The sequence below is a fragment of the Cibotium barometz genome, chromosome 29, assembly GCF_041138505.1.
Source record: "Cibotium barometz isolate CiBa-2024 chromosome 29, ASM4113850v1, whole genome shotgun sequence".
In the NCBI taxonomy this organism is placed as follows: domain Eukaryota; kingdom Viridiplantae; phylum Streptophyta; class Polypodiopsida; order Cyatheales; family Cibotiaceae; genus Cibotium; species Cibotium barometz.
In genome coordinates, this window is record NC_141074.1 from 20688901 (window position 1) to 20705238 (window position 16338).

General features: G+C 44.0%; 1 protein-coding gene across 1 annotated transcript; it reads left to right on the top strand.

The window, feature by feature from the left end:
* Window positions 1-11515: 11515 nt before the first annotated feature.
* On the top strand, window positions 11516-13749 carry LOC147621955 (linamarin synthase 2-like). The gene is made up of 2 exons (XM_086822972.1): window positions 11516-12469; window positions 12568-13749. The coding sequence occupies exons 1-2, from the start codon at window positions 11965-11967 to the stop codon at window positions 13506-13508; spliced, it is 1446 nt and encodes a 481-aa protein (XP_086679098.1). The 5' UTR covers window positions 11516-11964; the 3' UTR covers window positions 13509-13749.
* The last annotated feature ends 2589 nt before the right edge of the window (window positions 13750-16338 follow it).

Below are 16338 nucleotides of genomic sequence, written 5' to 3' on the forward strand. Positions count from 1 at the left end.
AGGAGCAATTCTGATGCATTGGATGATAAATAATGTATTTTTACACATGATTAAAGGTATTTTTATCTTGTAAATTACTGTTTCTCATAATCAATGTACTCAACTTGATTATAAATGCATCAGAAATGATTCTGAGTGGCTGGGGGAGTAGTGCCAAAACATTGCGAATTTTGAGCCTGCACCGCTGCTGTAGAGCCCAAATTCGCACTATTCTGGCATAGCTTCCCCAGCCCTCCAGAAGCAATTCTGATGCATTGGATGACAAATAATGTATTTTTACACATGATTAAAGGTGTTTTTATCTTGTAAATTACTGTTTTTCATAATCAATGTACTCAACGTCATTATAAATGCATCAGAAATAATCCTAAGTGGCTGGGGGAGCAGTGCCAGAATAGTGCGAATATGCACCGCCGCTGTAGAGCCTAAATTCACACTGTTCTGGCATAGCTTCCCCAGCCCTTCAGGAGCAATTCTGATGCATTAGATGACAAATAATGTATTTTTACATATGATTAAAGGTGTTTTTATCTTGTAAATTATTGTTTTTCATAATCAATGTACTCAACGTCATTATAAATGCATCAAAAATAATCCTAAGTGGCTGGGGAAGCAGTGCCAGAATAGTGCGAATTTTGAGCCTGCACCGCTGCTGTAGAGCCTAAATTCGCACTGTTCTGGCATAGCTTCCCTAGTCCTCCAGGAGTAATTCTGATGCATTGGATGACAAACAATGTATTTTTACACATGATTAAAGATTCTTTTATCTTGTAAACTACTGTTTCTCACAATTAGTGTACTCAACTTCATTATAAATGCATCAGAAATGATCCTGAGTGGCTAGGGGAGAAGTGCCAGAGCATTGAGCCTCCACCGCCGCTATAGAGCCTAAATTCACACTGTTCTAGCATAGCTTCCCCAATCCTCCAGGAGTAATTCTGATGCATTGGATGACAAACAATGTATTTTTACACATGATTAAAGGTGTTTTTATCTTGTAAACTACTATTTCTCATAATTAGTATACTCAACTTCATTATAAATGCATCAGAAATGATCCTGAGTGGCTAGGGGAGAAGTGCCAGAATAGTGCGAATTTTTAGCCTACATCGCCATTGCAGAGGCCAAATGTGCATTGTTCTGGCGGCATAGCTTCCTCAGTCCTCCAGGAGCATTTATGATGCCTTGGGTGATAAACTGGCACATGATAGACAATCCATGTTAAACAAACATGATGACACCATTGAGACATTGTAAGAGAAACTTAAAATTTTAATTATCAGAAGGTTACAAATGAAAGCGAGATAGGCTTGTTACAAAGGGGGGATTGAATCAAAAGAGTTTCTTCAAAAAAAGAAGGTTAACATCTAAGATCTCTAGATCGTGTCTCGAATACGCCGAGCTAGTTACATGTCCTTGGTAGAAATGGTGATCCTCTTTGCATGTATTCCAAGGAGGTTGGTGTCTTCAAAAAGCCCCACAAGGTAAGCCTCAAAGGCTTCTTGCAATGCTTCAAGGACAATCGCTGCACACGGTACTCTGCTCTATATCGTTGGAGAATCTCCTTCATTGTGCGAGCAAAAGGGGCTCTTTTTATCAGCAACTCAGTGTTCCTCTGATAAAACTGGATTTCTTGTAGAGCCCTAGGCCCCTATGCCCTTGGCGCATCCTTTTCCTTGGAGCTCTCTATGCTGTGTTGGTGCGTTGGCGAGGTTGGAACTTCCTTGGCTTGAAGAGCTTGACCTTTCTATGCTTATGCGCACTTGCAAGAACCTCCTCTTGGTCTCTCTCATAGTCTGAATCCTCCTCCTCCTTCTCCTCCTCCCTGTGGTGGTACCTGTGTATCAAGTTCCTCCTGAGTAGGTAGGGGACCCTATCGTGGTAGTAGGGTCTTGCCACCTGTGGTGCTGCGCAATGTAGGAATGTTTTCACCAACCCAATCGAACTGCTTAGCATCGGCCTCTCTGTCTTGATCTCTGGGGTGGCTGCATTGTGGGATCTTCTTCACGCGCTTGCTCCCACTAGAAGGGCCTGCAATGTGGGATCTTCTTCACGCGCTTGCTCCCACTAGAAGGGCCTGCATGTGTGTGCGTTGGTGTTGTAGTGGGAGGAGGGTTTGACTCTGGTGATCCCATTGGGCGTGTCCTAGAATCCAAGGGGTCACTCTCTTCCGTGGTGTCTGTTACCATATTATAGTAGTGATGTGTGTGAACACACTTAGGACCGCCGGGGCACTTTTTCCCTCACTAGGAGGTTTTTTCCCCCGTGCATTGTATATACGCCCATTATCTTCTAGGGCTGGTTATCTTTCATTTTTGGCACTCATAATACACTTCTGTGTTGTGCTCAAGCTTCCTCATCTTCTTGAAGTTGTGTGTGCATTCCTGCAACCCTAATTCCAACAATTGGTATCAGAGCAGGCTTCCTCCTCCCGGGCAGCATCACCGGCACCTGCCGCTTCATCTCCTCCGATTGCGACGAGGTTTCACGAGCGTCTGCAGGTTAGTATATGCCGTGGGTGAGCCCATAGGGCTCGTTCGTTTCAGAATTTTGATCTGAAGTCATTTCGCCCTCCGTTTTTGCATTCCAAGTACTGCGCAGGCAAAATTGTCCTACTGTGCAGATTTTCTGTCAAGATTAAAATCTGCAGGACAGGTGCCCATTCGTCTGTTCTAGGCTGTGCTACATAGCACAGGTCGATTTTATACAGGTTTACCTCTTACAGACAGCATTTACATCTAGTAGTACAGTCATTGGCCATGGCTAACAACAATGATGTATTCCGCATGTTGGCTGCTGAGGATAAGTTGGATGGCACCAACTATCCATTGTGGGCATATATGATGCGACATGTATTGGTAGCAAAGGGGTTATGGAACATTGTGCAGGGTATTGATGCACGTCCTATTGTGGCTGGGAATGCTGCAAACACATCAGAAACAGGTACTGTTGATGATGGTGCAGGCACAAGTGCTGTAGCAGCTGTTCGAGAACCACCACTTTCAGCAGAGCAGATTCGTTGGGATGGTAGAGATGCGCAGGCTCATGCCTTGATTGCGCTGTCTGTCAAACGTACCATTATCCCACATATTCGCTCCTGCAGGACTTCTAAGGATGCTTGGGATGTACTTGCCACATTGTATCAGGCAAGAAATGAGGCTCGTGTTGCTTATCTCCGAAAACAGTTGGAGAGTGAGCATATGAACGAAGGTGATTCTATGGATAGCTTTTTGACAAAGATCAAGGATTTCAAAGAGCAGCTCATTTCTGCAGATGAAATCCTGTCAGACAGTTCACTTGTGCAGACTGTTTTGAATGGTCTACCAGATTCTTATCAGGGTTTTGCTTCCACTCTTCGCTTGATGATGAAAGGCAATCCCAATGCCTTATCATTTGAGGAGTTAGTTTCTGTTTTGCTGCAAGAAGACCAGTCAAGGCAAAACAGGAATATTATGCGTGTCGCAGATCAAGCTTTCGTTGCTAGTCAGAGAAGCGGGAAAGGTAAAGCTGGCTTTTCTTCTAGTAAGCAGAAATCTGCAAATGCTGCGCAACCAAAGAAGGAAGACAAAGATGAGAAGAAGGGTGACAAACAGAAGACATTTTGCAAGTACTGTAAGGGAAATGATCATGTCATCAAAGCGTGTCCTAAGCTGGCTGCGAAAGAGGCTAAGAAGAAAGAGGCTGGTATGGCTGTTGCAGATGCCTCTCCTTCTAACAATGAATCTGCTAATGTTGTGCTAGATACAGAATGGGCATTCAATGCGCAGTGCAGTTATGACCCATCTTTGCATGACACATGTATGTCTGCAGTAGATTCAGATGTATGGTACTTTGACAGTGGTGCCACTAAGCATATCACCTCGCAGCGCAGTTTATTCACTTTCCTTGAGTCTGCTCCCACAGGGAATACTGTCACTTGTGCCAATAACTCCTCTTATCCCGTTGAAGGAGTTGGACAGATTGTGCTGAATGTTGCAAATGGCAACACCTTTACACTTTTTGATGCATTGTATGTGCCAGGGATCAAAAAGAATCTGCTGTCAGTCTCCGCATTTGCCAAAACAGGTTTGGTTGTAAAATTTGTGGATGACAGATGTATTGTTCATGATCTCTCTTGTGGTGACATCATTGTAGCATCTGGTTCACTATGTCGAGGGCTGTATAAGCTCAATATGGATGGCAAATGTGTAGAGGATTCAGCATGTGCTATTATGGATACGCAGGCTATTTCAAATGCAAAACTGTGGCATGCACGTTTTGGTCATCTGAATTTTGCAAGTTTGCTGCGCCTGCAGAAATCTGAAATGGTGTCTTCTTTGCCTAAGCTTGAGGCACCTGTCAAGCATGTTTGTGAGGGCTGCATATTGGGTAAAATGCAGCGTGCTTCCTTTCCCAAAGATGGATCAGTGAGAGCTGAACGCAGATTGCAGCTTGTTCACAGTGATGTTTGTGGTCCCATGCAAACTCCATCATTTGGAAACTACCTTTACTTCGTGACTTTCATTGATGATTTTACCAGGCATGCATGGGTATATCCTTTGAAGGCAAAGTCCGAAGTGTTTTTGTGCTTCAAACAGTTTTTGGTTATGGCTGAAAATGTGTCAGAAAGTAAGATGGGCACCCTCCGTTCAGATCGAGGGGGGGAGTATATGTCTTCAGAATTTAATGCATTTCTGGCTGAGCGTGGGATAAAACACCAATGTACAGTGCCGTATACACCACAGCAAAATGGTGTGGCTGAGAGAAAAAACAGGTCTCTCATGGAAATGGCAAGATGTATGGTTAAGAGTCAAAGTCTACCACATGGTTTTTGGCTTGAGGCTGTCATGTGTGCCACTTATGTACTAAACAGGTGTCCCACCAAAGCATTACAGGTTGTCACTCCATATGAGGCTTGGCATAGCCGCAAGCCATCTGTTGGCCATTTACAAGTTTTTGGTTGCCTGGCATATGCATTAGTGCCTGTGCAACACCGCAGAAAATTGGATGACAAAGCTGTCAAATGTATTTTTGTTGGATATAGTGCTGAGAGCAAAGGCTATCGTTTGTATCATCCACAGACAAAGCGCATTTTGGTTAGCCGTGATGTTGTATTTGTGGAAGATGCAGTTCAGCCCTTGGTTTCATGTACTAAGGAGACAGATATCAGCTCACGTGATGTCTATGATACATTGTTGCCTCTTTTCAGTGGTGCACAGTCAAGTGCAATATCTCATGAGGCAGTTTTTCAGCCTATGCAGGTTTTAAATGATGGCACAGATCAGCCTATATCTGATGCAGATGTGCATGATGCACTTGAGGATGAGAGACAAGAGATTGAGGGCTCTAGGAATATGCCTAGATGGCTGGTGCAGACTTTGCGTGACAGCAAGTTGGATGCCCCTTTGTCTAGTCGCACTCGTTCTGGCTCTCATGGTGCCTCTTATGCGTCAGATTATTATGCATTGGCTGTTTCTAGTATGTGCGATGAAAGTGAGCCTGTTTCATTTGATGAGGCACAAAGTTCAGAAAATTGGATGGCTGCTATGCAAGCAGAATACGATGCTATTATGAAGAATAGTACATGGTCTTTATGTGACTTGCCCCCTGGCAAGAAGGCCATTGGCACTAAGTGGGTATACAAATTGAAGCGTAAGCCTGATGGCACAGTGGATCGCCATAAGGCTAGGCTTGTTGCAAAAGGTTATGCTCAAGAGAAGGGCATTGATTTTGATGAGACTTTTGCTCCCACATGTCGTATGACCACTGTTCGTAGCATCTGTGCATTAGCAGCTCATAATGGTTGGAATGTACATCAGCTGGACATAAAGACTGCGTTCTTAAATGGAGATTTGCATGAGGAGGTGTATGTATCGCAGCCTCGTGGTTTTGTTCAAAGAGGGCAGGAAAACAAAGTGTGCAGGTTAAAAAAGGCTTTATATGGTTTAAAGCAAGCTCCACGAGCTTGGTATGAAAAAATACATGCATATTTGACTGCACATGGGTTTTCGAATAGTCCAACAGAAAGCACTTTGTATGTTAAACGTGTGGATGGTGTACATCTAATCATTGCTCTCTATGTCGATGACATGCTGCTCACAGGACCAAATGAGAGTCATATTGCTGATTTTAAGGCTGATTTGAATGCCTCTTTTGAGATGTCAGATTTGGGGCATTTGCATCATTATTTGGGGATACAATTTAAGCAGTGTGATGGAGGTATTGCTTTGTGTCAGACAAAGTATATTGAAACATTGTTGCGGAGATTTGGCCTTGAAGACTGCAAGCCTATTGCTACTCCAATGGAGACAGGTTTGAAGTTGAGTCTTCATGATGCTGGAGATCACTTTGATGTCACACTCTATCAGACAGCTGTTGGTTGCCTCATTTATGTATGCATTACGAGGCCAGACATTCAGTTTGCAGTCTCACAGGTGAGCAGATTTATGCATAGCCCAGGCATTAAGCATTGGCAGGCAGTGAAGCGTATCTTTCGCTATTTGAGTGGTACTCGGCATCTTGGGTTGTTTTATCCCAAGGGGGGATCATTGCCGCCAGATTTACATGCTTTTTCAGATTCTGACTGGGCTGGTTGTTATGACACATGCGTGTCCACGAGTGGTTTTTGCTTCATGCTTGGAAGCTCATGCATATCATGGTTGAGCAAGAAGCAGCCTACTATGGCCACTTCTAGTTGTGAAGCTGAGTACAGGGCAGCTTTCACAGCTACGGTTGAGTGTGTGTGGCTCAGACGCCTTATGGCTGATTTGGGTGTTGGGCAGCCATCTGCCACCACCATCTTCACTGACAGTCAGAGCGCATTGGCAGTTGCGCGGAACCCAGTGTTCCATGCTCGTACGAAGCACATTGAGGTGCACTACCATTATGTCAGGGAGAGACTCTCTGCAGGAGAGATCAGTTTGGCTTATGTGCCAACACAGGATAACCTTGCAGACCTTTTCACAAAGGCTCTGCCTCGTGAGAAGTTCGAAGCTTTTCGCAAAGCTTTGGGCTTACTCCCTTTTGTGGATTCGTCCACATAGCTAGACACTTCCCTATACATGAGTGCTAGCTCTTGTTCACCGCATCACTCCAGGGGGGATTTGTTACCATATTATAGTAGTGATGTGTGTGAACACACTTAGGACCGCCGGGGCACTTTTTCCCTCACTAGGAGGTTTTTTCCCCCGTGCATTGTATATACGCCCATTATCTTCTAGGGCTGGTTATCTTTCATTTTTGGCACTCATAATACACTACTGTGTTGTGCTCAAGCTTCCTCATCTTCTTGAAGTTGTGTGTGCATTCCTGCAACCCTAATTCCAACAGTGTCACCAGTATGTGGTCATTGGGTTCCTGCACTGTGTTTTGTGAAGGCATGGTAACACGTGCGGTGTTCTTGGTGCGTGCCATATCCATGTATGACTATCCCTGTGTTGGTGTCCTTACGTGGGTGCCTACGTAGATCTTGAGCTCAAGCTCTCTAAAAAAGTGAAATGAAAATGAAGTGAGAGAAGGAACTATTAATAGTTTTTTTTAGGGCAAAAAAAACCTAACTAAACTTATTTTCTTAGCCTTATTACATCTAGATTTGTGCTGGTGCGTGCACAACCCAACGACTCCCTTGTCTCCTCATTCGTGCACGCCAAGCACCATGCCTATGGGGAGCATGGATGGTCTGCAACCATTCAAGCCGAGCATGACTTTTTGCAGCCTTGCGTGCCTCTTGCACAAGCTTTGATTGTTGGGCCTGCTCCCTAACCAATACCCTTCCTCCAAAGGTTGTGCGATAAGACCAATTAAACATCTCTTGTAGATAGTTTGTACGTGTTCCTCCACCTTGGATCCACCTTCTCTACGAGGCATGGATGCTTCTCACTATGTAGCAATTCATCCAAGATTATAATCAAGTGTGCCCGACCCTGACATCATAATTACGATTTGCTTCTTCTGCCTCATCATTACTATTCTATTAGAATTTCTAGATTGGGATGATGGTCTTGAGAGCCTCACCTTCGACATCAACAAAGGCCCAACACTTCACTAGGTACTCAGCTACTAGTAGTGAGTACAATGGATGCAAGGTTGATAGGTGCTTATCTTCAAAGATATGTTTGAGACGGCCTTCTCTAGACCTCCCATACCATCTAGTACTTGAACTCCCACTTTGGCTTTTACTAGAACTACAAAGGCTTCTACCACTTTGGCTTTTACTAGAACTACAAAGGCTTCTACCACTAACTCCCATTGTGCTTCAATGTCAATTTTAAGGACGGAACCGTGATTAGGGAGGAGTGTGTGTCAACCACATTGGCTAACATTACTCCCAACGCACGACAACACTTTTTGAGCCATACTTTTTGTACCATGTAAAGTGCTTCATGTAAATGATTATAGGGAATCTTCAAGCTTACTACTTGTGTAATGCCAGAAGGTAGTCAAATCGAGCTTAGAACTTGTGTAATGTTGGTAGTATATATAGTTAGATTATGAAATTAGGCTAGACTAGCTTTTGGGCCTCATGACATTACTTGGGTGGTCGAGCATTGTAAATATGAGTCTTGTATATAAGACATTTAAACTAATGATAAAGGACATAATACCACTCTGATAATTGAGTTTGAGTCTTTCTTGCTCTTGTGATTGATGCTTGCTTGTGTGCTATCTTCTCTTTCATGTATGCTTGCTTGTGTGCTCTCTTCTCTTTCATGTATGCTTGTTTGAGGATTGTGTGCTCTCTTCTCTTTCATGTATGCTTGCTTGTGTGCTCTCTTCTCTTTCATGTATGCTTGTTTGAGGATTGTGTGTGTGAGTGATAGTGCGATGATGCTAGCTCTGCCTTGCATCTCTCCTTCTTTCCCCTTCTCCCCCCATGCTCTCACTCCCCAAGGAATGAGATAGAGGTTGTCAAGCATTCCATAGCTCTCTCCCTCTTTTCTTCCCACCCATTTGCAAGGCTTCCTTGAGGAAGGCAAGGTCAAGGACCCTAGCTCTCCACACAAGAGAGGATTGCTCTACCAAGAGTGGCTAGAGGTGCAAGGTGGTAAGACCCTTGCATTCTTCATCTTCTTCTCTCCCTAATGCAAGGCTCAAGTGATCTTGACTGCGTAAATACGAAAATAAAATATACCTAACCATTTTTTTCTATAAAAAGAGTTTAGAGGATTTTATAAAATTGTTTCGATGATATGCATTTTTCATTAGGTAAGCACTTCATGGTGACATGGACCCTTGAGGCACCCATAAGCCATTTCCAAAACATTATGTCTAGGCCAAGACCAAGTCACATTATTATGCTTTTGAATTTGAAGAAAGTACCCAACTTTTTTGGGCCATTTGGCAATTCTAGATTTGCACAAATCAAGAAGTAGTGCACCAAAAAGCTGCTTAGCAAGAAATGTATAATGAAAATTTCTCAATATAATAAAAATTAAGAATGATTTTCCTTCCTTCAATAGTGTATAGGATTATGTTTTTGGCTTTCCCTCTAGTAAGCTATGTGCTCACATGATTTAGAGTAATTTGTCAACATTACTATTGGAATATATTTTCATATTATGAGAGCACTAATTGTCTTTTTCTAAGGTGAGATGGCTACACATATCTTGTCATGGGGAGGCAGTTACTATTGGAATATATTTTCATATTATGAGAGCACTAATTGTCTTTTTCTAAGGTGAGATGGCTACACATATCTTGTCATGGGGAGGCAGAATCTCTTAATTTGGGAATGCTAGTAATCATGATTATTGTTTGGATCATAGTCATATAGATGTGGTTCATCTAGAATGTAGGCTCTAAGTGCTACCTTCTTTCATTTCTTTGGTGACAAAAATCCTTCTTGTTAGGTGACATGCTATGTCCAAAATATGAAAATAAGTTATTTCAATTTAATGCTCAACAAACTATTACATTGTGTTTTTATTTTCACACACAAAAGGGAATACATTTCCATCCCCGTGAATTTCTTCTAATTTCTCTTTGACTGCATATAAATTTCTATTGTGTGTGCTAAAAATTTTTAAAGCTTTGGGAATACTCAAGATTTCTTTATCATGTAATCCATTCACTAATGCCACTACGTAAGTGAGGCTTTTCCAGAAGACTTCCAAGAGCATATGCTATCACACAAGCTTCATAACTCACACATACAAGGGTATGGGAGTCACGGTTGTTCCTGTCTTTCCTTGATCTCATGAAGTCTCTCATTGAGGGTACATTTGGGCATCATGACGACAAAGAAAGACTCCCCCATTTATAATTTTTAGCCAATTGCATTCCTCCTTATGTTAGAGTGCTATGTGAAAGAACATTTATACACGGTGTTGGAGATGTCGAGGCCCAAACTTGATAGGTGGAGGTAAGGTGGATATGGTTAGCATGAGAAGGAGGTTGTGTTAAGAAGCTTAGGAATTATATATTGCGATACACTAGAAGGTTGTGAAATGGGATCCCTACTCCAGTTTTTTAATAATCTTAAAGAGGCTTCTTCAAAAGTGGGCCCTCTCTCATCATTTAAATGGTAAGGTTAAATGAAACAAGGGCCAATACATGGACACCATGGAAAAAAGTACTATGAGTGGCTATTCAATACTTACTCTTTTATCAAATTGAAGATCCAAGAGTATATGTTGTTTCAATACTTATTCATTATCAAATTGAAGACCCAAGAGTATATGTTGTTTCTCCTCTCTATCCAAAACAATGTGGTGATTTTGATTATCTAATCAAAGGTCTCTATATGAAAGGATCCATTTATGGACATTTCAACCTCCAATTCATGACACCATGTTTCTAACCAATTAGAAGAATTTTATGCTCATTAACTCAACTTTTGGTGTTGAAAAAGTCTTTTAGAAGGATTGCCAGTGGGTATTGTTTTGATAATGGGGATACTCTATGATTGACCTCCCTTTCTCTAAAGTTCAAAGCATGGAGGTGTGTGTCCTATTATTTTGTGCTCGTTAACTCAACTTTTGGTGTTGAAAAAGTCTTTTAGAAGGATTGCCTCTTGTTTTGAAAATAGTGATGCCGTATGACTGGTTCCTTTCTCTAAAGTTCAAAGCATGGAGGTGCGTGTCCTATTATTGGTCCCTTTCTTTTAAGTTCTTAGGTGGTGGGCACTATTTTGAAATTAGACGAATTTGGCAAATAAATAAATGGCTGGCTAATTTAGCATTTCCTTTTCAGCCCATGGCGAAAAAGGATTCGTATTAGTATTTATTTTATAACGTTGCTAATCCCTTCTACTGTGATTTTAGCCTACCAATGAAGGGGGTGAAAAATCTATCCTTGTTGAAGGGCATGTACAAAATTCATTCACATTGAAAGGGTTAACTAAAAAAAACACTATTTTACTAATTATACAAGTGCCCTTTTTGTTAAAGTCTTCTTGAGTTAACCCTTTTCTTATTCAAATCATGATATACATATATATGTGTGTATGTATATAGTCATTTTTTTCAAGGTACATATGCTTGAAAATTATTGGTAACCTATGGTTTGTTCTTATTCAAATCTTCAAAAAGAATTGTATTTATGTGAAAAAAACTATAAAATATCATTGAAAGGTAACGTTTTGCATTAGCCCGTATATTGAAGGGCAATAAATTAAAGCTCGCTCTCTTAAAGTTTCCGGAACCTTTGTTGAAACGTGTTTTTTTAACCATTGAGACTCTCTGTTCGATACTGTCCAGACTCCAGTCGTGTCGCTGCGTGTTGTTTTTAGAGGCAACCCCTATAACCCTCCACTTGGTCGACCTATCGTTTCGACGCTGCGTGTTGTTTTTAGAGGCTACCCCGATAACCCTCCACTTGGTCAGCAGGTGTGTAGAGGGTAGCAAGCACGCCTTGTCAGCCGGTAAACCACCGACTGCCCCCGTAAGCCTCCAAGACTAAGGGCTGAACCCCTTGCTGTCATTCAACAGAGGGGTTCACTGCTGTTACCGCACAGAGAAACAGAGCTCCCCTGCGTACTGTCCCATTATGCCTGCGGAGCAAGGTCATGCTTCCCACCAGCGAGGGCACGTCGTTGTTGTGCCATGGCCGGGGCAAGGCCACATAAATCCTCTCATGCATCTGTCCAAGAAGCTCGCCACGCATGGCTTTGCTATAACCTTTGTCAACAACGAATACACTCACGACCGTGTCATGCGCTCTATCCTCCGGCAACAGCAAGAGGAGGCGGGGGCGGAACCTGAGAAGCTGGATATTAAATTCGTTAGCTTGCCGGACGGCGTCGCCCCTGAGCACACTCGCACGAGCGACGTGCCTGAGCTGTCCAGGGGGGTTCTCCGCAGCAGCGCCGCCTTTGAGCAGCTCTTGCAGCGCCTCGAACCGCCGGTCACGTGCATCATCTCCGACACGTTTGTCCTGCACACACAAGACGCCGCCAACAAGTTGGGCATCCCGCGGGTGTCTTTCTGGACGCAGTCTGCTGCGAGCTATGCGGCACACCTAGCCGCTTCCAGAGGCTTTCGCCTGCCATCAGGTATACTGTATATTAGTGCCCCCATGCCGTTGCAATAACTCATGGCGCACAGTCTGACAATTTAACTAAGATTTGGCATGACAATTTTGATGATAAAGGTTGCCCTGTCAAGGAGAAGGTCATCACCAGCATCCCCGGAGCTCCCCCGCTACGGATGATAGACATGCCGGGCTTCGTTCAATGTTGCGACCCGTCTGACTTTATGTTCGACTGCGTCACTCGCCCTTTCACACGGACACACGAGGCCGCCTGCGTGGTCATCAACACCTTCGACGAATGGGAGGGCAACGCTGTGGACGCTCTCCGCAAGCAGCAACCCGACTGCACCTTCCACACCATAGGCCCGCTTCTCCCCCCCGAGTACTTCTCTGGCTTGCAGCTCAGCATGCGGCCCATCAACAAAACGCCGGCCCTCTGGCCCGAGGACTACGACTGCCTAAAGTGGCTGGACAGGCATTCGCCCGCGTCCGTCCTCTACGTCTCCTTCGGCAGCATAACGGAGCTCTCCGTTGAGGAGATGCAAGAGTTTGCTCTGGGACTGGAGGCCAGCGGTCTGCCTCTGCTGTGGGTACTGCGCCCGGGTCTCCTGGAAGGCGGCCGCTCAGCTGCACTCCCGCTTGGCTTCGAGGAGAGGACCAAGGAGCGCGTCCTCATCATCGACTGGGCGCCTCAGCTGCATGTACTCTCCCACCCTTCCGTAGGGGCCTTCTTCACACACGCAGGGTGGAACTCCACCTTGGAGGGCGTTGCCCATGGTCAGCCCATGCTTGGCTTTCCCTACTTTGACGATCAGATGCTAAACTGCAGATGCATCGCTGATCTGTGGGGCAACGGCCTCGCCTTCGAGCGGCACGGAGAGGGCCTTCTTACCAGATCGGAGGTGGAGAAAAAGGCCAGAGCTATCATGGAAGATCACATGTTGCGAGACAGGGCGATTCAGCTCCGCGATGCAGCAAGACGGTCAGTGGGCGAAGGAGGATCCAGTTCTATCAATTTCAAGCTCCTTGTCGAGGTCACTGCCCACCGACTTTCCAAATGAGGTTGCTAATATTCTGCTTTATGTTAATGCGGAACACTGAACGCCACCTACCAAGGCGTGTAATAGACATCAATGGCGCCCATGTATTGGATTTGTTGTGGATTCAATGTGGAACACTTAATAGCACATCATCACCTACCGCATCGCTGCAACATCACTTGCTACCTGGCACAAGGCACTGAGATTGGAGCACTTTTTTTTCCATAATACGTTTTAATATTAGTCTATACTTTGGTACAAAGTTGTGATACATTGGGAAGTGAACAAAAAGACACTATCTTCTCTATATCTCTATATCTATTCTATACAAGATTAACCACAACCCCACCTCCCTCCACTCCAGCAAAGGAGGTGGGGCTAATTCAAAATAACCATTCCTCCCGCAAGGGTGAGGAGGAGCCAAATTTCACATCATTCATCCAATGCAATTTTGAATTTGAATCTAAGAAGATCCCATCTCACATCTTTCAATGAAATCTTTGGATGTAACCTACTTCATTCTTGGTTCATTTTATTTATTTTGCACATTCTCAACAAATCCCACTTTCGCGCTCTGAAGTTTTGCATAGTTTGAAGCACAGGTACTTTACTTAATTTTTTTAAAATTGCATGGTTTACTTGCAACGAGCAAGAGTAGCAGAAGCACGTCTGCCATCTCCTCCGTCCTCCTACAGCTATGCAACAGAAGCACGTCTGCCATCTTTATAGGGGACCTACGCCCTTATGTCTCGCTTCCTCCCCCGATCTTGAGACATCACCACCACGTTTGTGGACATAGATTCACTAGACTCGAATGCCATCAAATCAATTTTAACTGCCTCATCTACTTTGAATCTATCTCTAATCCCACCCAAATTGACTACCTCCTCTACTTTGAATCTATCTCTAATCCCACCCTCTCCGTCTGCAGACATACTCCTATTCTCTTCCATCGGACATGAGAAGGTTGTCACTGTTGTTGTGGTGGACAACATCTTCTCTCCCGCTCACTTGGTGCATATGTCGTCATTCATAGCGTTTCTTTTTTTTCCCCCCTATCATTTACAATGTTTATAAATACATAAGCGGCAGCGCTAACATAAATGTATGGTTGCCGTGCTCGAGAAGTTTCCCACTACAGATGTTGACCGGAGAAATAGTTGGCACCCAGGAGTGTTGCAAGTTCGTCAGCAGGCTCAAGCTTGAACACCATGCAGAAACACTATCTTCGCATGCAAACCTGAAAACAACATTGATCCATGGTGGCGACAAGCAACATCAACTGCACAGCAGGCCAACCACGATGACATCAACCTGGTCGTGCTAGTCGCGTCCGTCTCTGCGCTGGGTCCGTCCGCGCTTCTGACCCCCTCTGTTCTGCTCGCCCATGGCAACAAGCAACAACAGGTGCAAATCTAGCCGTGCTAGTCGCGTCTCCCTGAAGTGCCTGCACTGGGTCCGGTCGATCGCGCTTCTGGCCCCCTCTGTTATGCGCGCCCATGGCGACAAGCAACAGCACAGCTGCAGTAGGCCAAGCAAGATGCTTTGCGGGCAGGGCTAGATGATTTGTCCAAGGGCCACGATGGCGTCAACCTGGCCATCATGCTGGTGGCGGAGAGGGCCGAGGAAGGGCGGCTCATGGACTTGGCGGAGAGGGCCGAGGAAGAGCGGCTCATGAAAACCTGGTGGCGGAGAGGGCCGAGGAAGAGCAGCTCATGGAGTTGGCAGAGAGGGCTGAGGAAGGGAGTCTCATGAAAACCTGAGGCGGGGCCTCAGGCTACAGATAATCCAAATTGAATAGAAGGGCTTCAAAATGGGGAACCGACATGCAGCAACGACGAGGCAATGCCTGCCAGATGGATAATCATCAACTATACAAACTAGAATGATTGAGATAATCCAAACGTCCAATTAATATTTGTTCCCATTCAACCAATCCACCCTTATTCACCTTCTCCTATTTTTTAGGAATTGTATTAACCCCCAGTATTGAGATTGTTACATTATCTTTGTACGACCTCTGTTAGCTATTGGGGGGGGCACTTCAATTATTCTCACTCGATTGATCAACGGTAGAAAAATATATGGTTGTCAATTCTAGAAATTAGTGAGACGTGGCCCTGTCGGATGAACCACTATCTCATACGCTCACATGCTTTACTTAATGTTGGTCCAACAAACCTGAGTCAACAATTTTGAGTAAGAATTTACTTCATAAAATTGTATACTAATTCATCTGTTAGATAGTGTGGTATTCAAATCCATGCTCACCCTATTAAGCTACTTCGCTTGTTCAACATCCGTACAAACTTTAACCTTAACATTATTTGCTGGATTGAACAAAATCCAGATTCTGTGATGTAGCAGTATCATCTAGAAAGAGAAAAAAACGAAGAAGGAGGGCCCCATCGGCACTTACTAATTCATTGTACTTACCAATTATTGATTACTGGTCGACACCTAAATCCAATCCAATAATCCGGTAAGTATTCATATTAGATATGTAAAAACTAGAATGATTTAGAAAAAGTGGTTGCATTTTGGCTAGCCTTCAGATTTTTAAAAATTTTGGTTATTCTATATATCCCAGGCACCTCAATCTGCCAGCTTTGAGCTCCACGTGGTCGTGCCTTCGCCTCCTCGAGCTCCTTGACCGCCTTTGCCTCCTCCAAGTGCTTCATTGCTCAAGGTCTTTTATTTTGCTCAAGGTCATTTCATATATACAAAATTTATTATATAAACAAAGTGTATACAAGATAAAGGGAGAGTGTAGAATGATTCGTTTTGTTTTAAAATTGCGCCAGATCTTGTGATGTGCGGAAAGTGAAAGCATGTCATAACAGCAGCCATG